Genomic DNA, 24,067 nt, shown 5'->3' with positions numbered 1-24,067 from the left:
CAGTGACTGTTTTGTTTGTGGGAGAGGTGCACCTGCTTCAAGGATGTAGGCTGATACACAAGCATGAAGCTACAATACTCCTTACTTCCAAGAAGGATGGATTCTTCTTTTCTCTGCTGAAGATCTTTGTTTTCATCAGCAAAAAATAAAGGCTCCGGACTTAAATCTTGTGCAGCTCAGCCACACCCAGAGCTCTCTGTAATGTCCCTCCTCAAAGCCACACCCCTAAAGGCATGAACAGTTATGTAGGAAGAAGATCAGGTGGTTCCTACCTCAGATACTGACTTTCAACTTGGTGTATGTTACTCCTCAAAGGGTAGTTGTGGTGGTTGTGGCCGTTGTGCTTTCAGGCAGAAGCAGTGGCTTGCTTTTTGGGGCCAGGTAGCCAAGCTGCTGTTTTCCCCCATTGCCCTTCTTCAAGCAGGTACCTAAGCTTGAATTTCTTGCTCTGACAGTTAAACTTATGTCCCCCTTCCTAAGGTTGATAGTATCAGTGTTAAGAAGTTGCAGGATTGTATTTAATCTCCCTTTTACATCCAGACTGGAAGTTTTCCTAAGAGTAAGAAAATGCTGCTTAAAGCAGCTTATAGGTTGGAGCAGAAAGTGATACTGAACCAGGGTTGCTTTTATCCTGGATGCTTCAGATAATTCTGCTCTGTCTGGAGATGCTTTTCCTGCAGCAACTCAATGTAGGAAGCCCATCAGCTCTGACTAAGCACTTACAAAGCAGGTACATTAAGGCAAAACTGTGACAGCAGCTGAGTTCCCATGCAGAGAGATTTAAATAGAACTCCTTACCTACATACCTAAAGTAATGACTGGAGCCTCTGACAAGTGACTACTTCATAAAACTCACTCTGCTTTATTAGAAAAGTTACAATAGAAATGTAAAAAAACCAGTTACTACAAAAATCTATGTACAAGTTCTGCAAGGAGTGCAGAGCATCTCCCTCTAAGGCTGCTAGGGCTGAGTAAGCCCCACAACAGAGGTTTCCAAACTGTAAACAAGTTTATAGTGTTATAAAGGCCAGGGTGGAAGTTATTGATCTCCCAATTCCCAGTGTTTAACCTGCTGAGGGTGGAGGAGGTAAGGTGTCCAGTCAGCACTGTCTGGACTGGCAGCAATGTGGGGAACACTGGTGGTCCCACACCTTACATGCTTGCCTTATGATGAAAAGTCACATCTTTTCCTTCCTCAGGCCTCTGAAATGCAACAGGTGTGTAGCCGGGCTGGCTTGAGGGGCAGGAAGGCTCTTAAGCTTGCATCAGCAATATCTGCTCCTCCCTGCCCTGTGCCAGGTGAGCATTAAGCCTAGGTCTAGAGAGGGTTTTTCCTGACGTCGATCATCGCTGGGTGGTAAGGCACTGGGGTCGTGTTCAGGCTGGCTCTGCGGAGCTCCCGGCGGGGCTTGGAGGCAGGAGCGAGGCTCCGGGGCGGGTGCACCTCGTGGGGCTGCCCCGCTCTCAGCAAGTGCTCAGCGGGCCGAAGGTCCCCGGGGCTGTCGCTGGGCAGGGAGGAACGTCTCCACGTCGATGGTAAAGGGGCATGCACCAGGTCCCTGCTCTCATCCCTCACCCGATGGCTTTCTTCAGCGACAGCCAGAGGCACGGGCTGCTCCCCAAGGCTGGATTCCTCGCAGGTCCCGAGTGCGGGGGGAGCTCTGTCCCCAGCCCCGTGAATGCCTCTCTCCATCCCTGCTTGGAAAGATTGGCAGTACAGTGAGAGGAGTATCAGGATCTCTACTTCCCTCATCACAATCAGGCCTGTAGACCACTAGCTCGAGCCAGCAATGACCTGCACCCACACTGCTCCTGACTCCGCTCCAAGCTCCCGCTGCCAGGGAAAGGAATTTAAACTCCCCTCCTTTTAACTTGGTAGGAACAGCAAAGCCCCAGCCTGGGTTTCCTCTCACCTTTGGTCTGTCCAGGATGGAGGTTCATGTTACTCAGCCTCTGGTTCAGCTCCTGATTTGCCCACATATAACGGCTCAGCTCCTTTTCCAGCACCTGAATCCTTGCCTCGTACTGCAGCTTGCTGCTGGCCAGCCCCTCATCCATGTGCTCTGTAAGAAAAAACAAAGCCATTTCAAGCTGCGAGCCCTGTGAAAGACGACAGTGCTGCCGCTGCTGCCCGTCTCGGAGCTGGCTGGTTACCACGGCTCTGCTGGAGCAGTAACTGCATGTTCTGCTCGTGCTCCTTCTGCTGCAGGGTGAGCTGACGGTCCATCTCCAGGCGCTGGCGCTCCACGGCCGCCTCCAGCCGGTACACCAGCTGCTGCTGCTCCTCCAGCTGCATCTCCAGCTCCGAGAAGGCAATGTGCTGCCTGTGCTGATCCTCTCGCAGCGTCACCACCTGGCCAGGGCCCAAGAGCAAGAAACTTCTCAGCTCCTTCAGAGCCCGGAAGCTTTCCTGCACCACCAAGCCTGATCAAGTTACTTTTTTGGTACAGTGTACAAAGGTTAGTAGTTCTGGGATGTCACAGCTGCCACGCAGAGGGAAGAGCAACACGTGGCTGCACTAATGTGGTAGAGCCACCACAGGGATCCATGCATCCTATGACTAGTTCAGCCTCTCTCCCAGGTGTTGGGACAAGTGGGGATCATGGTGCTGTGGCTTTGTGGCCTTACTTTACAGGGCAAAAGCACAGCAGGAGGCAGGCAGAAGGCTTGAGGATGAGGAAAACGAGAGTTTGGTCAGATACTACAGTTCCCACCAGCACAGACTGCAGTTGTGTCTCACCTTGTCAAAGTACTTGCAGAGCAGAGCTCGGGTCTCAGAGGAGGAGAGATAGCTGAGCTTGGCCATGAGGTTCATCTCACACTGGGACAGCAGGCTGGCTGAGGCCCGCAGGACTCGTTGCCTGCATGTGATGGACTCATTCTTGTACTCAATGGCTGCATCCAGAGCCTCGATTGCTTCGTCCAGCTGGAACAAGATCCGTTCTTCCTGCCAGGGCAGAGCTGCAGTTACTAGGGAGCAAAGGGTTCACTCTGTCTCACCCTGCCTTAACCTCATCATCTCAATAGTGCTGGCAAGAAGTTGTGATACCCACAGTTTGGGGATGTGGAGGAGCATCTGCTAACGACCCCATGCTCAGGTCTTTTACTCTATCACTACCTCATGCTCCTGCAAGCAGAGCAGCCCAGCCCAAGACAGAGGTACCTCTGGGGACAGCAGGGTGCCCTGGCGCAGCTTGTGGTCGAGCTCCAACCTCTGTTTGAGCAGCTGGTCCTTCTCCTGGCGCAAGTTGTTGATCTCCTGGCGGATCTGCTGCTGGTCGTGGGCACTGCCGTGGCGCAGCTGCCCGTTCTTCTCCGTCAGCTCCTTTTCCAGGTGCTCCAGGCGGCTGGACACACGCACTATGTCATCTGTCAGGGCCTGCAGCAGAAGATGCTCGAGGGAATCTGCTCTAAAGGCAAGTCAGGCCCTCAGCCCCTTTCTACTCCCTCCGTAGGTCAAGTGACCCCACACTCACACATAAGCCAAGGGCTATCAAACCAGCTAGCTCAGAAGCACAGCATAAGCAGGCTCTTCTGTAGAGGTAGATTTCCTACCCACTTCCCAACACCACCTCACCCTGCAGCCCTCTGTCAGACCCAGGATGGCACCCAGGTCTTCCAGCCTCCCACCTCTGCTGGAAATTAAGCAAGAGGTTGAGGTGTCAAGTCCTGTCCTACCTGGCTGGAGCGCTGTCGTTTGCTCTCCAGGCCATTCTTCTCCTGCAGCAGGGCTTCCTTTTTGGCCACAATAGCTTCCCGCTTCCTCAGCTCATCTTCCAGCTCATCCAGGGCCTGGCGCTGCTCGAGAACTTTATCCATCTCCATGTCCAGCCACTTCTTCTGTTCCTCAATTTTCTGATGGAAGGCGAGGCAAAGGACATGTGTGTACAGACAGCAGTAGCAATGCCCAGGATGGCTGGACTGAAGGGCAGGGGGGTTGAGAGTCGATTCCATCTCTGCTAACCCCCGTAGCCCAGACTTCCCTAGATTTATCCTTCCAGCTCCTCTAAGGGGCAGAGCTAAGCTCAATTCCCAACTGCTGAGGAGTCCTTGGGGACCACCTACCACCCTTCTGCTAACAAACAAGATTTCACAGCTTCTTTACCAATGCTAGTGTTTAGAAGAGATCCTGGTCCTGGGGCTAAGACAAGATCCAAGTCCTCGGCTACTAGATGCAAGTGACATTATGGACTGTCCCCCTCAAGGGCAGGATGGGCTATGTCCCATCTCGAGCTGAGGTCCCTGTTTCCCGATTTCCCCTGTCAGCCTGCAGTCGGCCAAGCAGTCCCCTCTGAACAGGAAAGAAGCGTCAGGCTTGCTCTGTCTGTACCTGCTGCTGCTCCAGGCTGATCACAGAGCCGTTGCTGCCGCTCCGCCGCTTCCTTTGGAAAGCCGCAATTTCCTCTGTTTTGATGCGCAGGATTTTCTGGTGCTGCTCGTGCTTCAATTCCAATTCCTGTGTGGGAAAGAGCAGCCGTGAGCATTGAGGGGGTGGAAGCTCTTTACCCTACAGCCAGGGGCTGAGGGACGGGTTATGTTCCCGGCTAGCTCTTTGGATACTCTTTAAAAATCTCTCTCCATCTCCATCACAGACAATCACAGACCCCGTCAGAGCCACCCTGGCCTGCCCAGCAGCTTGCAGAGCCACCCGCTGTCACCCTTGCACACACCGCAGTAGCACAGCTGCTCCTGCCTGCTCCTACCTTGACTCGGTGCTGCCGCTTATTCACCTCCGTCTCTAGGCGCCGTTTCTGCTCGCTCTCCTCGCGCAGCCGGCGCTGCAGCTGGCCCTGCTGCCGCCGCATCAGCTGGATGTTCCTCTCCAGCTCCTGCACCCGCTTCTCGCTCTGGGCCGAGAGTGACACCAGCCTCTCCGTCGCCTGCTTCTTCTTGCACAGAACCTGCCGGAGGATGAAAGCTGCCCTTGGGCTCTGCGTCTCCCCCGTGCCCTTTGCAGAGATGAGCCAACTCTGCCCCTGCCCGCCCCCCCAGGGTGGGAAGAGCCTTTCCCACTCACCCGTGCCTTGCTCTGCGCGGCCGCCACGCGTGTGCGGTATTCCTGCAGCTTGCACTTCTCCCCAGGGTCCCACAGCTCTTTGGCCTCCAGCTCCTGGAGCTGCTTCTGGCTGTCACTCAGCTCTGCCCGCACTTGCTCTGCCTCCTGCTCCAGCTCGCTGATCTTCTGGCAGTACTGCCTGTTCAGAGCCTGGGCGTCCTTGCCTGCAACACACCGCCTCCGCCGTGACCTCCATGCTCCCTTCCCTCACAGCCAGGATCCTGCTGAGGGATGGACCTTTCCTCTCTCTCCCCAAGTATTTCTAGCTGGAGAGACTGAATGCTTCCTTTCCCTCAGCTACTCCAGGGAAGGGAGAAACCAATGGGAAGAGTCTCACTGAGCCAGAAGGATGGAGAAACAGAGCTCTGCTGCTTATAGGAGAAGGGACTGGGCACCAGCAACACAGGGAGGGAAGGTGAGGATGGGAGTAGAGACCAAGCATCATGACTAGGAGGGGATTTCATGGGGAATGGGTGCATATTCCCACCAACAGCTCTGCACCTGTCTTAATGAGCTCCGTGATCAGCTCCTCCTTCATGCGGATGTTGATCGCCAGCTCTCGGATCTTCTGCTGTGCTTGCACCAGCCTCCACTCGGAGTCCTTCCCTGGCAGGCGCTCCCAGGGACCAAGCAGTGGCTCCCGCCTCCTACAGACCTCTGCAACACAGATTCCCAGGTAAGGAAGGTCATTGCAGCTGGGTGACAGATGGACAGTCCCATCTCAGATCTGTACCTAAGATCTGGCACAGCATCGCCCAGAGTCACCCGCAGCTTCCACCAAAGCATGCAGCTCTTGACAGACCCCAGCAGTTCTAGTTTCTCCTTAACAAAAGCAGCTAGACTGTCATCTGCTCCATTTTTGTCCTCTAGGCTCATCCAGGTGGGACATCAACAGCAAAGCACTGCCAGCCCAAGGAAGACTGCCCAACAATCTACGGTTGCTACTTGCCTTTTAACACCTCCAGCTGCTCCTCCTGAATCAAGTGGGCACTGCCTCCGCTCAGCTCCTCGCTCAACTTGCAAATCTCTTTCTTGGTCCAGCTTTGGATCCTGTTTCTAGAAGGAACAGCAAATTCATCAGTTGGGTCTGGGCACTGCTAGAGCTGTTCCCAGTAAGGGAAGAGTTCCCTCATGATTCACAGGCTTCAGAGAGATAGAAACTAGCTGTGCTCAGAAAAGATGGTAATTAGCTCCCCAGAAAGCAGGCAGCTGTCTCAGCAGAATCACTGGCCCCAGAGGCAGCATTTGCTTCTATATCCTACGTGAGAGCTGAGCTGCAGAGGTGGGACAGCCAGCTCACACAACTGCCAGGGCACTGCGCAGTGCTGAGACAGCCTCAACTCACCGGCGCTGGGACAGGGACCGTTTCTGTTCCCCCTCCTCCTCCTCTCCTGAGGACACCTCTGAGGGCTTCTCCGAGTCCTGGCTGAGCTCCCTCCTCAGCGCTGCATCTGTGATCTCTGGATTGCTGGTCAGGCACTGTGCATGGTTCAGGTGCCAGCCTGCCAGGTCCTCCTCCTGGAAGGAGGGGTTGCTGTCGAGCTGCTGGGTAGAATTAGAAAGAGAGAAAACATGCTGTGTGAGAGCCAGTGTTAGAAAAAGCAGCTCTCAGCTGGGCATCACTGCTAGACACAAAGAAGAGCAACAAGAGTTGAGTGTATTCAGAACTGGTGTGTTGCTAGACCCAGCTGCCTGCCCTTCTGCCTTCTGGGGCTCAGGTGCTGAGGAAATCTGGGACGTGTCTGTAACATCAAAGTAAAAGCCTCAGTTTTGAAGCTGGGCTGTTTTTTCCAGAGTTGTGAAACTCTTTGGATGTGAACACTGAGCACAGTCCTATGGATTACGCCTATGACAAGATTCTGTTCAACAGCAGGGCAAAAGCAGCTCCTACAGTGGAGGGCACCCAAGCGAAAAGGCAGCAGTTCCTCGATGGCATAGACTTGTGTCCTCACCTTCCTGCAAAGGGCTCTTCCATTCTGCTCAGCGGGAAGGAGCCCTGGGGAAAGCCCACTGAGGCCATGGGTCGGGGCAGCATCCAGTGGGGCCGTGTGAGGTCTCTGGCTGGCAGTCACCAGGTGGAGGTTTTCCAGCAGTCCTGGCACACACAGGTTTGGCATTGCCATCTCCAAGCGCACATGCAGCTCTGAGATCTTATCCTGCTGTTCCTGCAGCTTGTCGCTCTAGGAAGCAACGAGAAAAACGTGGTTATGTACATGTGGATCCCAGACCTGCAGCAGAGGAACCTGAAAGCTGGGCTGCGCTCTCCTGGGGAGGAAGGGGAGGAGTGGGGCAGGTCCCTATAAAGAAGGCACAGCCCAGAAGTACCTGCAGCTTATACTGCTCCATGGCATCCTCCAGGGCAGCCAGAAAATCACGGTTCTCCTCCTCCAGACGTTCTACTTGCCTCTGCAGTTTGGCCACCTGCTCGTCTTTGATGGACTCACACCTCTTCTCGGTGTTCACCTGCTGCCCAAAATGTAAGAGAGGCAGCATCAGCATGTACCTTTGTCCTTCCCTTCCCATGCTGGACTCTGCAAGGACACAGCAGCTCTGCAGACCCAGATTTTTCCTGGAAAATGGCCGCAGCTGAATCCAACCTCTCCCTGCCTGCTCTGAGAACCACATCATTCTGCCTCCTACAGCCCCTTGGCCACGTTACTTCTCCCTTCCCTCTCCTGACCCTTTCACCGTGCCGTGCTGAGGCTGCTGTACTCAGTGGCCATCAGACGAACCCCACCTCAGAGCTAAACCACCCCAACCGTTACCTGGGCTTTTGCCAACTTTGAGCCCTGTGCCTCGGGGCTCTGGTCTTCCGCAGAGGTGCTCTCGATGCCGCTATCCAGCCCGGCTGAGGTCAGCTCGCTCCTCTCGCTCTCCACTGCACACAACCACTCCTTAACCCGCAGGATCTGCTCCACTGTCAGGTTACTGTCCTCCTGCAGCTCCATCAGCAGCCGGTAGGCAGCGTCGGTGCAGGTCCGGTAATGTGCACACTCCGCCAGCAGCCGAGCCGTGGGGTCCGGTGCGCATCGCTTGGCAGTGGCCGAGCGGTTGATGATACGGGTCTCAGAGCGGTGCCGCTGTTCCAGTGCCTTCTGCAGGTTCTTTATCTGCAGGTGAAGCTCTTCAACGTGCTCGGTCTCCTTGCGGCAGTTCACTACAGCTTTGTTCTGGATGTTTTGAGCCCGGCTGGCGTAATTCAGCGTGTTGAGGCTCTCATCGAAGTCGGAGGAAGATGGGCTGACACAGGCTATCATCACAGTCTGGGCATTCCCCCCCAGAGAGTCTTTCAGGATCCTAGGGAAGAGCACAGTGATTAAAACAGCTGAAATACAAGATCATGCAGGAACCAGAAGGTTTCCAACCCTTTTCAGACGTTAAACCCAAGGAAAACAATATTTTTGCTCTGTGGCAGGTTCAACACAAGCGAAGTGAGCAGAATCATTAAGCAGAGGAATAACAGTTTGCACTGTGGCAAGTTTTCATCTAAATAATTCCTGAGGCTGGGAGCTCCCCAACTCTGTCATCATTGCTAGGGCCGTGCTGCACAGGAGCCTGTTGGAGATTGCGAAGGCCACCTGCTCGAGGTAAAAACTAACTGCAGACCATCAAACAAGCTTACTGGAACCAGTTTTTATTCACTGCCAGGCAGGACAGTAAGCATAACCCACGGTGACACCCCATCTCAGCTTCAGCAGCACGACTTATGCAAGCTTCATCCTCCGCAGTGCTGCAGTGAGCTAGTCCATTATTCCTATTCTGGCCTCATTGCTCCTCAAACTTCCCTACTTGAAAACCTGCCCCGAGGGTAGACCTGTAAACTGCTGTGAGGCACAGCAGGTCAGCTGGCCCCGTACCATCAAGCAGTTGGTCTGAGGGCAGAAGGGAAGACCAGCCCTGCAAGCTCCTCTCGGCTAGCCTGGGGACTCTGCCACCAAACCTGGCACGCTGGGCATGGGAAAGGCAGAAGAGAAGCATCGCCTCCCTCCTGCTGGGCCAAGAGCCCCTGAGATGTGGGGGTCCCAGTCCCAGCTGTACCTGGTGATTTTGGAGTCCCTGTAGGGGATGTGGCTGCTCTTCCTCCGTGGGTCTCCCAAGGCACTAATGACGTTGCCCAAGGCCAGGAGGCCACTGTTGATCTGGATACTCTCCTTCAGCCTCTCCCCCGTGTTTCCCGTCTTCACAATTCGCTCCGAGCCCGCCAAGTCCACAAAGTGAAACTTGGAAACCAGGACCTGGCCTGAGGCAGGGACAGAGGGGGGGTGGCGGTGCAGGGGGAGGCGGCCGGCCCCGCGCCGCTGTTCCATGGTCACTGTGAAGATGGTGTGCGAGCGGCTCGACTGCCTGTTGACGTGGGTAGCTCCCGTGTGCTTGGCTGTGTTCCCCATCTCCAGCAGGCTCAGCACCTCGTCCAGCCCTTCCACCTCTGACTCCTTCACACCGCAGAGCACTGCAACAGCAAACGGAGCTGTGGCTGGGAGGGACAGGCTGCCCGAGGACACACCTGCTCTGCACAGCCTGGTGCCGTCGCCCTGCCCGTACCGTGCCACGCACAGACTGGCTTTCCACACCGAACAGGGCTAAGCACAGCAATCTGCTGCAGGGAGGGACGCAAGGATGGAGGAAGAAGACCTGGCTCTGCCTTCAGGGATAGATAACCCAACCCTGGCCTTGGGCATGGGGAGAAAAGGGAGCCTGTACCCAGCCACACATACCAATGTTCCCCTTGTCGTCCTCCCGGATCTGGATGTCTTTGCTGGCTGTATCCACCTGCAGCAAGTCCCGAAACTCCTCCTTGTACACCTCCAGGTAGGACACTCGGACCGTGTAGTCGATCAGGTCATTCTCGTCGATGAGTCTGAAGGTTTCAGCCATGGCTCGTGGGATGATGCCCTGCTCATCTTCACTGATGGAAGCTGGCAGAGAGATGCACGTGGTCATGGGCAGCGAATGCCCGGGGAGCCTGCCTGCAGCACACAGGTCAGCTGGAAAGGAGCAGCCTCACAGCCCTCCCACAGCTCAGCCCTCGAAGCCTAGATTAAACAACCCTCTGAGTGCTTTTAAGCCACAGGACCTTGGGGCAAATCCTGTCACACTGCTGTGCTGGATTCCAGCAATGTTGCTTGTTTGCAGTCCTTCCTCAAGAAGGAAAAAGCACATTAGCATTTCAGCAGGTAGCAAACACCATGCCTGCAGCTACTGTGTGCTGTCCTTTGAAGCCAGCACAACTCCACAACGTTTTCCAGCTCCAAGAAAGCTTTTTTTTTTTTAGTGCTTGCAGCCTGCTTGTATCTGGCCACAGCACTCTGCTGTCTGAATTTTAAATGGTTTTGCTTTTGTTTCCAACAGCTGTGTAAAAGGGCTATCCTCAAATGTGGTACAAGGACAGCCCGAACTGGGAAACTGCAGAGGTAGATTGAAGGTATGGAAACAATTTAGTGTTTACAAACTATGCCATTAACTAAAGATGACTGATACATTCACAGTACATTCTCTGCAACATATCATAATACCATTAAATCAGCACTTACAGGAGGGAAAGGTCTCCTCTTTCCCCCTTTCCTTCACATAAACAAACTAACGAGATTAACCCTTCCAAACCTCCCTGTCCTTAGGGCTTATTTCAGGGCAAGGCTGATAGATCAAAGCCAGCTGAAGGTAGCGGTGCTCTAGGAAGATCACCACCACCTCCAGACCAGCCATGGTCCTCTCACTTGTCCTGCAGTGGTAGAGGAGAAAGCCTACACAGTTATCTCAGAGAAGGTGTTGTCCATGGTGGGGGGGCGGTTACAGCAGCGTGGGTGGAGGGGAGAAAAGGCTGTTGGGGTGGGCAGGATGGGGATGGGCGGTGGTTGGGTTGGGCGAGGTGGGGTGGAGGGGTTGGGATGGTGGTGCTGGGGGTGCTGGAGGTGTTGGAAGTGATGGAGATGGAGGTGCTGGAGATGGGGGTGCTGGGGGTGACGGAGATGGGGGTGCTGGGGGTGACGGAGATGGGGGTGCTGGGGGTGACGGAGATGGGGGTGCTGGGGGTGACAGAGATGGAGGTGATGGACGTGTTGGAAGTGACGGAGATGGGGGTGACGGAGATGGTGTTTGTGGGTTCGGGCGGAGAGAGCAAAGCGGACAGAGGGGTGGGGATGGCGGCACGGGTGAGGGTGCTGGGCTGGGAGGGATGCCGGGGCGGCACCGGCGGGCACAGCAGAGGCCGGCGGAGCTGCCGGTGCTGGCGGGGGCCGGGCACGGCGCTGCCGCGCACGCCGCGACTCACCGACGCTGGCCTCCCCGATGGTGTAGGTCTTGCCGGAGCCGGTCTGCCCGTAGGCGAAGACGGTGGCGTTGAAGCCGCGGAAGAAGGCCCGCAGCAGCGGCTGGACGCAGGCCCGGTACACGGCCGCCTGCCCCGCCGCCTCGGGCAGCACGGCGGCGAAGCGGAAGCGGCGGCGGCGGCCCAGCGCCACCTCCCCGGTGGCGGCGTCGCCCCGCAGGCAGGGCCGGTGCCCCCGCAGCGCCTCCCGGGGCAGCAGCGGCCGCACCCGCACCGCCACCCGCACCGCCGCCCCCTCCGCCGCCGCCATGGCGGGGCCGCCGCGGGCAGCGGGAGGGGCCCGGCGCGCCGCGATGGCGTCAGGCGGCTCCGCCCGGCGGCGGGAGCGCGGAGCGGGGCCGCGGTGCTCGCCCCTCCGCCCCGCGGGCGGAAAGGCGGCGGCCCCGGAGAGGCGGAGGGAGCGGGCGGGGAGGGGGGCGCGGGGGCCTGCGCGGCGGGCAGGGGGGTCCGGAGGCGCTCCGTCACTCACAGGAGACTCCATCGCCCCCGAGATGCTCCGGCACTGTGAGACAGTGCTCCACCGCTTGTGAAACAACACTCCATCACTCGTGAGACGCTCCATCGCTCACAAGAGACTCCATCTCTCCTGAGATGCTCTGTCACTTGTGAGACAATGCTCCACCACTTATGAAACAACACTTCATCACTCGTGAGACGCTCCATTGCTCACAAGAGACTCCATCTCTCCTGAGATGCTCTGGCACTTGTGAGACAGTTCTCCACTGCTTGTGAGATGCTCCATCACTTGTGAGATGGTGCTCCACCACTTGTGAAACAACGCTTCACCACTTTGAGATGATGTTCCATCACTTGTGGGACACTCCACCACTTGTGAAACAGCATTCCACCACTTGTGAGGTGCTCCATCAGTTGTGAAACAACACTTCCTCACTCGTGAGATGCTCCACCACTCATGAGACAACGCTCTGCCGCTTGTGAGTGCTCCATCACTCACAAGAGTCTCCATCTCTCCTGAGATGCTCCGGCACTTGTGAGACAGTTCTCCACTGCTTGTGAGATGCTCCACCACTTGTGAAACAACGCTTCACCACTTTGAGATGATGTTCCATCACTTGTGGGACACTCCACCACTTGTGAAACAACACTTCATCTCTCCTGAGATGCTCCATCAGTCACAAGAGACTCCATCTCTCCTGAGATGCTCCATCACTTGTGAGACAGTTCTCCACTGCTTGTGAGATGCTCCACCACTTGTGAAACAATGCTTCACCACTCTGAGATGATGTTCCATCACTTGTGGGACACTCCACCACTTGTGAAACAACACTTCATCTCTCCTGAGATGCTCCATCACTTGTGAGACAATGCTCCACCACTTGTGAAACAACACTTCATCACCCACGGGACGCTCCAGTGCTCCTCTGAGGCATTCCCACGATCACCGCGGGGAAGGGCCAAGGGGCTGCGTGGCCCTGCCAAGGGACGACGTGCTTGAGGCGCAGGCCTGGCAGCCGCCTGGGCCGCGCTTTGAGGAGCTGCTGGTTCCGCCAGCCGGCGCTTCCCACCCGCCTGCCGCGCTGGGGGCTGGCAGGGCCAGCTCTCGGCACTGATGTACGCTTGGGACGTTCTGAGCTATAACCAAGTTTTTCATCTGGCCGCCTGCAGTTCCCGCTGCACCGCCCCTGCAGCTGCAGGGAGGGGTATGGCCCCGGCGGGTCCCCTGGGTGCCGTGGGAAGCGCTGCCTCCTCGGCTGCGCGGAGAGGACTCGCAGACGGCGCTGGGACCGCCGTCGGGGCACGGCCACGCTCGGCATGGGGCTCCGGCTCCCGCTGCGCCGCAGCGCCAGCTTCACCCCCGACCACCCTGCCCTCATGGAGGTGCCTGGCCCCCCCGCCCTGAAGATGGAAGCAAACGTCCTCGTTATGGGAGCGGGCAGTGTGGGGAAATCAGGTAAGAACCCATGGTGAGCTGGGAGCAGGGAGTTCCCCGGCAGGGAGACCCATTTCTCTCTCCCCCCCCCCCCCCCCCAAAAAAAAAAAAAAAAGCTGAAAACGGCAGCAGCGTTTGGAGAACAAGCTCTGGAGAGCAGCCCTGTGCAGCAAGCTGGTGAGATGGGGCTGAGCTTGAGCTTTCGGGTGCAGCCGTGATTTGAGTTGGAGAAGCTGAGCACAACCTTGTAGGCAGCGGGCAAGCAATTGGGGAAGGCATTTTCCACTGAGCTGCAGTTTGCTGATGCTCCAGTTCACGCTGTGCCTCTGCTCCTCTCACAGACCTGCTGGTGGCTGGGAGAAAGCCAGAGGTCGTTCCTCCTGCTGGTGGGAGTTTACAGAGGGATGGTGCCTGACTCTGCTCTGGATTTAAAAGGAAAATCTTGCAGGTTTAGGGTTATTCTGATTCTTATCCTTGCCTCTGCAGCTCTGACTGTGCGTTTCCTGACCCGGCGCTTTATTGGGGAGTATGGAGACATGGGTGAGTGCCAGGCCAGGGCCAGGCGGTTCCCGTTAGGGACTGGGATCAGGAGGCGAGTCTGCTTCTGCCCGTGGGATTTCATTGTTTCCCATCCTTTCCTGACTTTCTCCAGAACCTTTGCCTGCTCCTGGGGTCTCGATGGTTGTATTTGTTCAGTGACCCATCTCTTTGCTCCAGAATTGCTTCTTTGGGGTGCAGAAGGTGCTGGGTGGCAGGTGGTGGCACCAGCATGCCTGGACTGAACGCTGGGGTGGAGGCAGGCTGGGGCACTCACAGCTGGAAGGGCACTGTGCTCCATACGCTTGTTGCTGTATGAAAAGAGCCCCTGGACCTTGCCTTGTGGAGCACAGTCTCCCAGGGTGGATGTGACAGGCTTGTTCCCAGGAAGAGGAGACCTGGGTTGAAGGAGCTGTCTCTTGGGTCTGTGAAGATGATGATTTTTTTTTTGGCAGAATTCATCTACAGCCACAACCTGACCGTGGATGGCCGAGAGATTCTCTTCCACATCTGGGACGTCCCCAATTCCCAGGTGAGAGGGCTCTGCTCTTGTTTTCACCTGTTTTCACCCAAGGGACAATAAAACCTCTACTAAAAGCTACCAATGGGGAACCACAGGCTGGGAGCTCCAGCTGAGCAAAGCTCTTGTGTCCGATGGTCTGTAGGCAACCGAACCCTTCTGGCCTGCAGAGCACAGGGCAGCAGCATTGCTGGCAGGGTAGAAATAGTCAGGGATGTTAGAGCTCAAGCATGAATATTATCGGCCCCAATAGAGCACAGGACTGTGGTAACTAAGTGGCAGCCCCGCTCTGTGGTCACCACGCTTTTGTCACCTACAGCCCGCAGTGCTTGCCAGCGGGGTGATAAGGTGAGGACTGTGATGTTGAAGCCCAAATCATGTCCCCTTGGTGAGGTCTGCTGGGTGCTGCTCTGCTGCCTTCCTCAGCACTTCTCTTTCTGCCCTTTTGCTACTTGCTAGCTGTCCCTGTCCCGACGGGCTCAGGGTTGCTGCACCCTGTGCTAGCAGGCTGGTGTGGAGGGAGGGAGCTACATAAAACACCCTTTCCTTTTCCCTTTCCCCAGGAGCACGCAGAGGAGGGCTCCTCAGAGGAGAAGCGAATCCAGTGGGCAGACAGCTTTGTCCTGGTCTACAGCATCTGTGATCGTGCCAGCTTCAACATCCTGCCCCTCAAAATCCAGTTCATCAAGGCAGCCAAGGAGGGACAGAGCCAGGAGAAGGTGCCCATCGTCATTGTGGGCAACAAACGGGACCTGCAGCACCAACGGGAGGTGTCTAGCGAGGAGGGTCGGCTCCTGGCCCTCTCTTTAGACTGTGGTTTCTACGAGGTCTCTGCAGCCGAGGCTTATCACGGGGCCCTCATGGTCTTCCATGGACTGGCTGAGCGCATCCCTGACACCAAACTAGCACTGAAGAAGGGTACGGGGATCCGTGGCATCGTCAAGACCATGTCAGCTGTGTTTGCCCGTAAGCGAACAGACTCCCTCTGAGCTACAGTGTGGGTGTTGCTTCTTTCTGTACTGTCCAGCTGGATTAAGCCTCCTGCTCTGGTGCCCGTGGAGATGGCGTGTGTTCTCCTCATGTTGGGGTCTGGGTGTCCTACCGTACCCAGCCAGCGCAGCCGAGGACTGTAGTGCCTTCCTCTTGACTCTGTGATGGGGCAGAGTCTTTACCCTTTGCTGTACCAGCTTTTTAGCTGCTTCTTGCTTTCTCCCTTCATCCTCCGACACTGGAAACCACCAGGTGATTTTGCCACAGCTCCAAGCAGCAGCATCCCCACCTCCTTCAGCAGGAGCTGCCCAGGCTGTTGGTGGGCAGGGAGGAGATGCTGCTTCTGCACATCTGCCTGGCTCCCTGTCCCCCTGCTCAAACCCTGGATCCTCATTCCTGTTTAACGCTTGTCAGGGGCCTCTTGGGTAACCCTGGAGCACCCATGAGCTGGCAAGGTGGGGGCTTCGCTGCCGGGGAGCCACTAGCATTTCCCCTGTGTGCATCAGTGTGTCAGGGTGTCCAGAGCCAGTGGCACCGGCCAGCCCCAGAGGACCTCGGTGAGGGCTGATGCCTCCCATCCCACCTGCCTTGCTTTTGGACCATCCTGCTCGTGGTCCTCTCTCGCACAGCCTTTTAGCAATCGCAGCCGTTTCCCTTGTGTGAGAGGCATACAGGCTCTGCCTGGGAAAAACCAGGCGCGTGGCTCATTCCCAGGATGGGGAATCGCACTGTGCGCCTTCCCAAGCTGCTCCTTCCGCAAGGCTGCATGTCCCCGGGGAGGAAAAGAGGTGGGGAAAGGGGTTGCTGGGCTCATCGCTGAACCCTCCTGCTGCCGGGAGATTTTTTTCCCTGTCTCTCCCCAAACCCTTCCCCTTGTGTGCCTGGGAAAGCAGCATGTTGGAAGAGAGTTTGTGTGTCGGTACAGACAGTGATTTCTCTGCTGTGTTCTTCTGGAAATGCAATAAATCATCTTTGGCAGGAAGCCTCCAGCTCCTTCGGGCTGTGAATTTGTACTTGAGGCATGGGAGAACACACGTACTGTGCTGGGCATGAGCCCTGGGGCAGCAGTTCAGGGATGAGTTTCCCATACCCACGCCCTGCGCTGGGTGTCTCGCTCCACTCTGCTCCCTCGTGTTGGTGGCTCGCTCTCATAAAGCAGCCGAGCAGACGGGGAGAGTGGCAGGCTGGGAAGGTTTATTATTGCAGTGGATACAACAAGGTGTTGCGGGAAGCCAGGCAGTCCCGTGGGAGAGGGGCTGCAGGAGCTCCACCTGTTCTCACCGATCTTCCTGACCCCACCATCCGTCCCACCGTCAGCAGGGGGTGGGTGCCCAGGGCTTTCCAACTCGTGAGTCCTGCTGGTCGGTGGGGAACCCTCAGCTCCTCCATGGAGGAGCAATCTGTGTCCAGGGATGGGCCCTGCAAGGGGGGGATGGAGGAGGGAAGGATGGGGAACCAGGCTTGCTATGGTGATGTCTGATGGCTTTGCTCTCTTCCCTGCTCTGTCTCGGAGCTGTTCTCAATGTGTAGCCCATCTAAGTCCACAATATCTGCTCAGCGGGGACTGGCTGGTCCCTTTTTCTCCTTTCTGGTCTCGTTCTTTCCACATCATAACCTTTCTGGTCCCACCTCCTTCCCCCAACAGGGCTTTTGGCTGCCTTTATTCCCCACCCTGGCCCTGATGCACTCCAGAAGACCTCCCATGACATGTTTACCATTTTGAGCTCCTGGCCGGGTACACGGGTGCACGTGAGTGGCTGGCAGGGGCCCGGGCAAAGCGTGCTGTGGGGGGATTAGAGAGGGGGCTGGGATGTGCTTGTTCTCCCCACCGGCTCAGTCCTTCTTGAAGGTAGGACCGTAGAGGTTGCTGTAGTAAGCCCGGCTGTACATGGCCTCGGGGCTGAAGCGGTAGGAGCCCTCGCTCACCCGCCTGTTGTAAGGGGCAAAGGCGGATTTCCGAGGGAGGGGGCACTCGGGCTCGAAGGCAGGGCTGCGGTACAGGTTGTGCCGTAGGAAGAGGGGGTCCTCAAGCCCCAAGAAGGAGAGGGGGTGATGGCCCCGGTACAGCCGCCAGTCGCTCCTCAGCTGGGATTTCTCCTCAGTGGAGGGAGCGGCAGGCTTGGCATCCTCCTCTTTTTGCTCCGTCTCCGGGCTGGGCTTGCTCGCCTTGGTTGCCTCCTCTTCCTTCACTGACTGCCTGCGGAGCTGAGAGGTGGGGTGAGCATCTGGCCAGGCTGTACCTGCTGCTAGCCCTGCTCTCCCTGTGCTACACAGTCTCCCCCAAACTAGGGGGACCACAGGACAAGCCATTATGTCCCCAGAGGGGTCTCCAGCAGAGGGGAGTGAGCGGCTGCAGCCCCCAGGCAGCTGCAGTGGAGAGATGGCCCAAGGGGAGCAGTGGGGTGGGGGAAAGGAGAGGGGACATGGCCTCAGCCTGAACTTTCACTTTTCCAGGAATCTGTGGTCTCACCCTAGCTTGGGCAAGAACCGTGTGAAGGTGCCACCACTGGTTGATCTGCTGAGTCTGTGGGGGGACTCGCTGTCACAGCTTGGGGGATGCTCAGGAGGAGGATGCTCTGAGGTGTCCTGCCCATCTCCCTGCCCTGGTAACCTGGCACTGCCCAGAGCTATGGGGTGCTCACGGGAGGAGATTGGCCAAAATGGGAGATGGATGGCATCTAACTGGGGACAAACTCACCGGCACGTAGCTGTACAGGGTGCCCAGCAGATGCTTGGGGGCACTGACGAGGGTCCCCCCGAGAGCATCCACCGTCTCCATGGCCTTTGACAGCCTGCGGGGAGTGAAGAGGATCAACCCCTCTGCCGCATCCCAGGCCACGGCTGGGACCTTCTTCACACTGGAGATGCCCGAGGCGCAGGCGCTTTGCAGGTTGTGAGCCACGCTGCCCACCAGCCCGGGGTCTTCGCCTGCCTGCCGAGAGAAACCAGCTCAGCTGCCGGCCCCGGCCCCGCCGGCCCCTCTGGGCAGGACGGGGTGGCCCTGGGCTCCCCATCCCCTCCACAGCTCAAAGCGGGAGTGCTTTTGGCTTGCTGCTTTGCAAAAGCCACCGTGGCCCCTTGCAGCAGGGTCATTCCCTGTCCCCGTCCGGGCTCTCCCCCATTCCCAGCCCCCCGGGAACCCTCTGCCCCAGGCTGTGCTTCCGCAGGCAGAGGCGAAGGGCAGTGACCCCGACCTGCCGCTTCCCGTCCCCGTGTCCCAGTGAGCCGCCGGGGACCGTTCCCAGCCCTGGCAGTTCACGCCACCCCTTGCTGCTGGGAGCATGGCGGGGATTTTTCAGGGGTGTTCAGGGGCTTGATAGGCAGCTCCGTGCTGACACCCCGCAACAGCAAAGGAGTTTTGAATACACAAGCCTGGGTGACCTTGCCTGACAGAGAGGCTGCCCACAGCCCCCAGCTTTGGGGAGTCAGGGAAGGGGGCTGCTGGGACTGACCCCTGTCAGCCCCTTGCCTCCTCCAAGCTGCAGCTGAGGGTTCAGCAGGGATGTAGGGCTGGTCTCAAGGGTATGGGGGGAACATCCCCCCATGCTGGTGCAGTCCATGGACAGGAGGATGTTTTGGGGCACCCCCAGCTCAATGTCCCCCTTTTCGCCATACCTCCTTGGTGTGGTTGCTGTCTTTCTTCCCTGCCTTCTCCTGCTTCTGCTCTGGCACTTTGCTCTGCCGCCGGCTCAGCCAGCCAGCCGTGGTGCTCTGCCCATCACCGTGGACCCGCGGCACCTCAGGTGCACTCGGCTTGGCCAGGCTGCCCTGGAAGAGGAGTGAAAAGCCACCACTTGGAGGGAGCTGACAGGTCCCATCCACCCCATCCTGCTTAGCCTGAGGATCTCACAGGGGCCCTGGGGTGAGCAGGGAGCAGAGGGGCCCATTTATGCACATGGGAAGAAATCCAAAGGGCAGCTGGGAGCTCCGGGATTTTGGCACAGGCCGGGGAAGGGGTTCTCACTGCAGTGCTGGGTGGGAGAGGAGAGGTGCCTCCTTCTCCCCATCCTCTCTGGGCCTCTGCGGGGGCTTTGTGCTTTAGGAAGGATGTTATGGCAAGGCCATAAATCAACAATATACGTTGGGAGCTGGCTAAAAATAACTTGTCCCACCGACATGGTACAAGGTTGTGTGTGAACATGCAGGAACTGCTGGCCCCAGGTCATCCTGCTGAGCGGGGGAAAGAGCAGCACCCACCACTCTGCTCTTGGACGTGCTCCAAGAAGCCTGAAATGTTTCGTCTAAAAGCAGAATCAGCCCAAAAGAGGGAATGGGGGAGCAGGAACCTGGCGGGTGGGTTTTAGCACTCACCAGGATGGGGATCCAGGTGGCCAGCTCCTGCCCTTTGACTTTGGCACGGTGGAGGCTTTGGCTGGTTTGCTGATAAGCGCGGTGGGAGACGGTGCTAACCAAGGCACTGATCCGGCCCAGGGTGCTGGGAGCACTGGGAGCACTGGTAGTGCTGGAAGCGCTGGGCTGCTGCTGGGAGACCTTTGCTGCTGACCCACGTGTCTCTTTGGACTTCTGATCTAAAGGCAGAAGAGCACAGGCAGAACCGTGGGGGGGGATTTACCTCCTGGTGGGACAACCCTCCTCGGCAGCCCTACACCAAAATCCAGGGGCTTCCTCCTGCCATGTGCACCCCACAAGTGAGGTGCTACCCCACATACAACCAGCCCTCACCAGATACCCTCAGAGGGGATCTGGACATCAGGCTACCTGCTTCTTCGTCCTCCTCTGGCAGCAGGTACTCCATCAGCTTCTCCAGCCCTCCCAGGGCTGTGTCCACTCCTGCAGCTGCCATCTGGCTCACCGAGTTCCTCCTTGTGTACCTTGCCGTCGTTTCCACCGTGCTCTTGGTGGCCTCGAAGCCCTCCGCTGCCAGTTCCATGATCTTATCCACGGAGTTGCCAATGGTGCTTTTGGCACTTTGGAGCGGGGAGGAGATGGTGCCCTTCAGTTCAGATGCAAGCTGCAGGCAGAGAGATGGAGAACAGCCCTGCCGGTGTGCTTGGAGATCCCACCCATGGTCATGCTGGTAACCAGCCCCAAGGAGGGCATAACAGCTCTCGCTAGCCTGGGCTGCAGGTAGCTGGCAGGGATGGGACACAGGACACTGTTGACCTATATTTGGGAGCGCCCCAACTATCCCCTGGGCTGCAGGAGCCCCTGGAGGAGCTGTTGCTTGGAGGTGCTGTCTTGTTTCTCCCCCAGCAGCCCATCACCGTCCAGAAACAAGACCAGAGGAGATGTGCTGTGGGCTCTGCAGAGGGGCTGGGGGGTCCCAGACTGTCCTGCCTGTGATTTACCTTGTCGACAGGGTACTGGAGGGCAGGGATCTTCTCCTCCAGGTGGTCCAAGCCCCGGCAAGCCAGGTTGTTAGCCACAGCGACTGCCTTGGTCAAAAGCACGGGGTGGGTTGGTAAGAAAAGCTCCCAGCCTGTGCTAGGCACGTGCTAGTGCCAGCGCTGTCCCACCAAGGGTGGCTCTGGCGGGCTCCCCGCTGCCGTGTCCCCCCCCGGCGGATGGACTCACACTGAGGCTCCAGCCTGCGCACCACGGGCTCCACACTCCACATGGCCAAGGCACTGGCACCCTGCACGCCCCGCTCGTAGACTTCACACACCGAGGCCATGAGCGGGTGGGCCTCCTTGGTGCTGGCGTAGGTCCGCTGGATGCTTTCGCAGGTCGAGCTCACCACTGGCAGCTGCAGAACCCTCTGCAGCACGTTCTCCTGCGTGTGGGATGAGCGTCGGTTAGCTAACAGCCCTTCCCCGAGGAACGCCCCTTGGTCCGCACACCGGTGGCATTCAGTGTGCTGCAGTGACCACAGAGGACCTCAGCTCGCGCTGGAGGAGGAGGGCATTTCTTGAACCCCATCGAGGGTCTCCCAGCTACACTGTGTCTGGCATGGCCATGGACAAGCGGGCTGGCTGCTGCCGCTGAAGGAGCAGGGACACCACAGGCACTGTCGGGGGGGTGATGGTGCCCACTCCCTTCATCTCCCAAGCCCGATTCCCTGGCTGCACCCTCTGATTCTCCTGCTCTGCTGCTTCTTCCATCTGACCCAGCCCTTGCTCCTGTCCTTGGACCAGCAAAGACCAGTGCCTATGTGGCACCTCTGTCCTGCCTGTCTTGTCACCACTGTCACAAATAAAAGATACAGATCCTGGAAAGGAGAAGGGGAGAGGAACGGGTCTGTCCTGAGGGCAGACAAGGAGGACATTTGGTAGGAGCCACTGCTGTAAGAAGAGAGCACCAGAGCTCTCTGAGACAGCAGGGCACCACATCCCCACACTCTGCTAGCATGGGCGATATGGGATACCAGTATAAACCAGTACAGCCAACACCTGTGTGTGCTGCCAGTGCCAGAGCACGGCTGGAGGTAAGTCCCTCAAAGCTGAGCGAGCAGGATAAATGTGAAGCTCCAACCCTCTGCTTCTGCTGTCACCCAGTGCCCACATGGTGAGGTGAGCCAGCCAAGAGACACTGCAGCCGCAGGGGAGGAACACTGCCTCATCACAGCAGCCATGAGGCAAGAGCTCTCTGGGCTGCATGGGACAGAGCAGAAGAAAAAGCTGAGTGTTCCCCTGGTCACCAGCAGGCAAGAGGCAAATGTTGGCTGCATGTCCTACTTGTGACCATGACTGGGCTGTGAGTCTGCAGGTTTGAGAAAAACTACATTGTATTATAGTATATTGTGCTAATTTTGGCTTGACACGGAGCCAGCCCTCTAACAAAGCCCGAGGGGGGTCCAGCTGTTCAGAGCAGCGCTGCATCCACAGCAGCACGACTGCTGGAGGTTTGGGGTTCACAGTGGGACAGAGATGAAGGACAGGCACTGCTGGCAGGTGTCACTGAGGGCTTGTGTCAGCTCGGGGTTAATTTTCTTGATTCTGAACTATTTAATTTCAAACAAGCAAAAGGTTTTGTCCTTTTCCTTTGATGATGATCCTTTTCCCTATATTATTGCAGGCAAAGATCCATCATAAAGATAACAGGGGGACATGTGGGACAGCGTGAAATGTGACTCATATTCATCTGGCAGAGTCAGTACGTGCTACCAGGTGCCCCTGGCACACCTCTGCCCACCCCTCTCCCTCTTCCCACACCCACCTTGGCACTTCCATTCTGCAGAGTCTGATTCTTCTTCACTGTCATTGTGACGCATCCACCTGCAAAGCAAATTTGGGAGCTGCAGACCCCGCTGTGAAGGCAGGGCTGGGCTTGGGCTCCCCCCACTCACTCCTGCACCCCCCCAAGCATGGCAGGGCTGGGAGCTAGACTGAGACACACACCTCCCATGGGCGTAATGGATGAGGCATTGCCTAACACTTGACTTTTTTACCAGTTAAGCTGTAAAACCAATGACTCCACACAGCTCTCCCCTCCTAGTGTGTCTTAACACCTCAAAATGGAAAAAAAAATTAGTTGAGAGGCATCTAGTTTAGAAGAGATACAGTACAAGGCTGGATAAAGGGCACCGGCAGAACTGTAAAGCAAAATCAGAGCAACCAGGATGTTGCACAAGGGCCAAGCTGAGAGGTGCAGGCTGAGAAGGGGTAAGAAGGCAGGACAGGAGCAGAGAAAGGAGCTGTGGGTAGGGATGCAGCGAGTTGCCCTGCTGTGGTCAGCATCCCCCTCCCACACATCTGCCCCGCAGCCCTCCCGCTCACAATGCCAGCGCTTGTCCCTGTGCAGCCCCAGCTCGATATGGGGGCAAAAGCACCACAAAACACCCATCTCCACTGCCTCTGGCTGGGTGACACCTAAAAACACACCTCCAGCTCCCCCCCAGCATGGATCCCCTGTTCTCAGCAGCAGATGAAATTCAGGAAATTTAGGGGGAGGGAGTGATCCCTGCTCTCACCCCCCTGGCCCCAATGAAGCTGTCCCCAGAGCAGCTGGTGGGGACAGGCTACTCACCGAGGGGCAGCCCGTCCTGGCAGAGCAGGAGCAGAGGGTGGTGGCTGCGCTGTCCCTTCACCCGAGTCCTCTGAGAGTGATGCACCGTGCCCTGGCCACTACCACCACGAGGCCCCACCTCCCAGTTGCGCGGGTTTGGGAGCTGGCGGGTTGCGGTGGAAACTGGCCAAAGAGCTCCCGAAAGCCACCGTAATTTGGAACAGATGACGGCAGAAAATCCCCTCCTTTGTCTTCCTGCAGAGCCCAGAAGCTGCGGCATAGCCGGGATGTACCGGGGTTTAATGCCACTCCATCAAGAGAAGATGAAAAGAAGCTGCCCTTGGACCTTGCCATCTCAAAAGCCACAGATCATGAGCAGCCAGGGAGAAGGTGAAGAGTTGGGCAGGGTTTCCTAAGAGATTAAAACCTTCCTGCATTTCTGTAGCCCCTGTTATGACCTGTGGAGGACCAGGATCCTATCCTGTTGGGAAATGCAATGCAGACAAAGAACATCATTTCTCCCCAGGGAAGTTTACAAAGCATAAGGAGCAGAAGGCAGACAAGGGGGACACAGTCTGCATAAACCAATCTGGCTTAGTAAGTCTGCAGTTTCTAAGAGAATTCATGGACGGTTTTGGCGAGGAGGCTTTTAGCTGAGGGTCAGAGCAGAAACTGCATTAGGAAAGCTCTAGGCATTTGGAGTAGACAGAAATGGAGAAAAAATCAGGTTAGGAGCAATCTCTGGAGGTCCCCTCGTCCAACTGTTGCTCAGAGTAGGGCTACCCTCAAAGCTCGATCAGGCTGCTCAAGGTCTTGTCCAGTCTTGAAAATCTCCAAGGATAA

General features: G+C 57.1%; 3 protein-coding genes across 7 annotated transcripts; 1 reads left to right on the top strand and 2 right to left on the bottom strand.

Annotated features, from left to right (window-relative positions):
- Positions 1 to 839: 839 nt before the first annotated feature.
- KIF7 (kinesin family member 7) lies at positions 840 to 11,633 on the bottom strand. Of its 3 annotated transcripts, none has more exons than XM_074917379.1 (18): positions 11,325 to 11,633; positions 9,772 to 9,972; positions 9,095 to 9,506; positions 7,822 to 8,353; positions 7,382 to 7,522; positions 7,009 to 7,236; positions 6,402 to 6,601; positions 6,006 to 6,112; positions 5,558 to 5,713; positions 5,018 to 5,220; positions 4,704 to 4,901; positions 4,331 to 4,456; positions 3,679 to 3,855; positions 3,164 to 3,379; positions 2,741 to 2,947; positions 2,155 to 2,353; positions 1,914 to 2,063; positions 840 to 1,695 (listed from the first exon to the last, which is right to left on the bottom strand). In XM_074917379.1, the coding sequence occupies exons 1-18, from the start codon at positions 11,629 to 11,631 to the stop codon at positions 1,319 to 1,321; spliced, it is 4,137 nt and encodes a 1,378-aa protein (XP_074773480.1). In that variant the 5' UTR covers positions 11,632 to 11,633; the 3' UTR covers positions 840 to 1,318. The 3 variants fall into 3 exon arrangements, with proteins under 3 accessions (XP_074773480.1, XP_074773481.1, XP_074773482.1); XM_074917380.1 differs by having other exon boundaries at positions 6,402 to 6,598; XM_074917381.1 differs by having other exon boundaries at positions 7,382 to 7,519.
- Positions 11,634 to 12,560: 927 nt separating this feature from the next.
- Positions 12,561 to 16,292, top strand: LOC141965392 (ras-related and estrogen-regulated growth inhibitor-like protein). 2 transcript variants are annotated; one of them, XM_074916917.1, is made up of 4 exons: positions 12,561 to 13,293; positions 13,759 to 13,812; positions 14,265 to 14,341; positions 14,893 to 16,292. In XM_074916917.1, exons 1-4 carry the CDS (start codon positions 13,155 to 13,157, stop codon positions 15,316 to 15,318), a joined length of 696 nt encoding a protein of 231 aa, XP_074773018.1. In that variant the 5' UTR covers positions 12,561 to 13,154; the 3' UTR covers positions 15,319 to 16,292. The 2 variants fall into 2 exon arrangements, with proteins under 2 accessions (XP_074773018.1, XP_074773019.1); XM_074916918.1 differs by lacking the exon at positions 13,759 to 13,812.
- Positions 16,293 to 16,423: 131 nt separating this feature from the next.
- Positions 16,424 to 22,489, bottom strand: PLIN1 (perilipin 1). Of its 2 annotated transcripts, XR_012634460.1 has the most exons (9): positions 22,436 to 22,489; positions 20,855 to 21,053; positions 20,629 to 20,711; positions 20,039 to 20,291; positions 19,631 to 19,848; positions 18,935 to 19,087; positions 18,018 to 18,251; positions 17,035 to 17,524; positions 16,424 to 16,738 (listed from the first exon to the last, which is right to left on the bottom strand). XR_012634460.1 is itself a non-coding variant. In XM_074916916.1 (8 exons), exons 1-8 carry the CDS (start codon positions 22,478 to 22,480, stop codon positions 17,153 to 17,155), a joined length of 1,557 nt encoding a protein of 518 aa, XP_074773017.1. In that variant the 5' UTR covers positions 22,481 to 22,489; the 3' UTR covers positions 16,424 to 17,152. The 2 variants fall into 2 exon arrangements, 1 of the variants encoding a protein (XP_074773017.1); XM_074916916.1 differs by having other exon boundaries at positions 16,424 to 17,524.
- Between the last annotated feature and the right edge of the window lie 1,578 nt (positions 22,490 to 24,067).

Source organism: Athene noctua, chromosome 13, assembly GCF_965140245.1.
Source record: "Athene noctua chromosome 13, bAthNoc1.hap1.1, whole genome shotgun sequence".
Classification (NCBI taxonomy): Eukaryota; Metazoa; Chordata; class Aves; order Strigiformes; family Strigidae; genus Athene; species Athene noctua.
This window is presented reverse-complemented; position numbering and strand designations above follow the sequence as displayed.

What these genes read in the sequence shown, in the direction of transcription:
- KIF7 (XM_074917379.1), bottom strand. Translation starts at nt 11,631, where the DNA reads ATGGCGGCGGCGGAGGGGGCGGCGGTGCGGGTGGCGGTGCGGGTGCGG. An exon ending in CATCGGGGAGGCCAGCGTCG is followed by an intron (nt 9,973 to 11,324) that starts GTGAGTCGCGGC and finishes TCTCTCTGCCAG; the next exon opens with CTTCCATCAGTGAAGATGAG. An exon ending in GCACCCTGCTGTCCCCAGAG is followed by an intron (nt 2,948 to 3,163) that starts GTACCTCTGTCT and finishes CTGCCCTGGCAG; the next exon opens with GAAGAACGGATCTTGTTCCA.
- LOC141965392 (XM_074916917.1), top strand. Translation starts at nt 13,155, where the DNA reads ATGGGGCTCCGGCTCCCGCTGCGCCGCAGCGCCAGCTTCACCCCCGAC. An exon ending in GGGCAGTGTGGGGAAATCAG is followed by an intron (nt 13,294 to 13,758) that starts GTAAGAACCCAT and finishes TTGCCTCTGCAG; the next exon opens with CTCTGACTGTGCGTTTCCTG. An exon ending in GGGACGTCCCCAATTCCCAG is followed by an intron (nt 14,342 to 14,892) that starts GTGAGAGGGCTC and finishes CCCTTTCCCCAG; the next exon opens with GAGCACGCAGAGGAGGGCTC.
- PLIN1 (XM_074916916.1), bottom strand. Translation starts at nt 22,480, where the DNA reads ATGACAGTGAAGAAGAATCAGACTCTGCAGAATGGAAGTGCCAAG. An exon ending in CCACCTGGATCCCCATCCTG is followed by an intron (nt 19,088 to 19,630) that starts GTGAGTGCTAAA and finishes CTCCTCTTCCAG; the next exon opens with GGCAGCCTGGCCAAGCCGAG. An exon ending in CCCTGTACAGCTACGTGCCG is followed by an intron (nt 17,525 to 18,017) that starts GTGAGTTTGTCC and finishes CCCACCTCTCAG; the next exon opens with CTCCGCAGGCAGTCAGTGAA.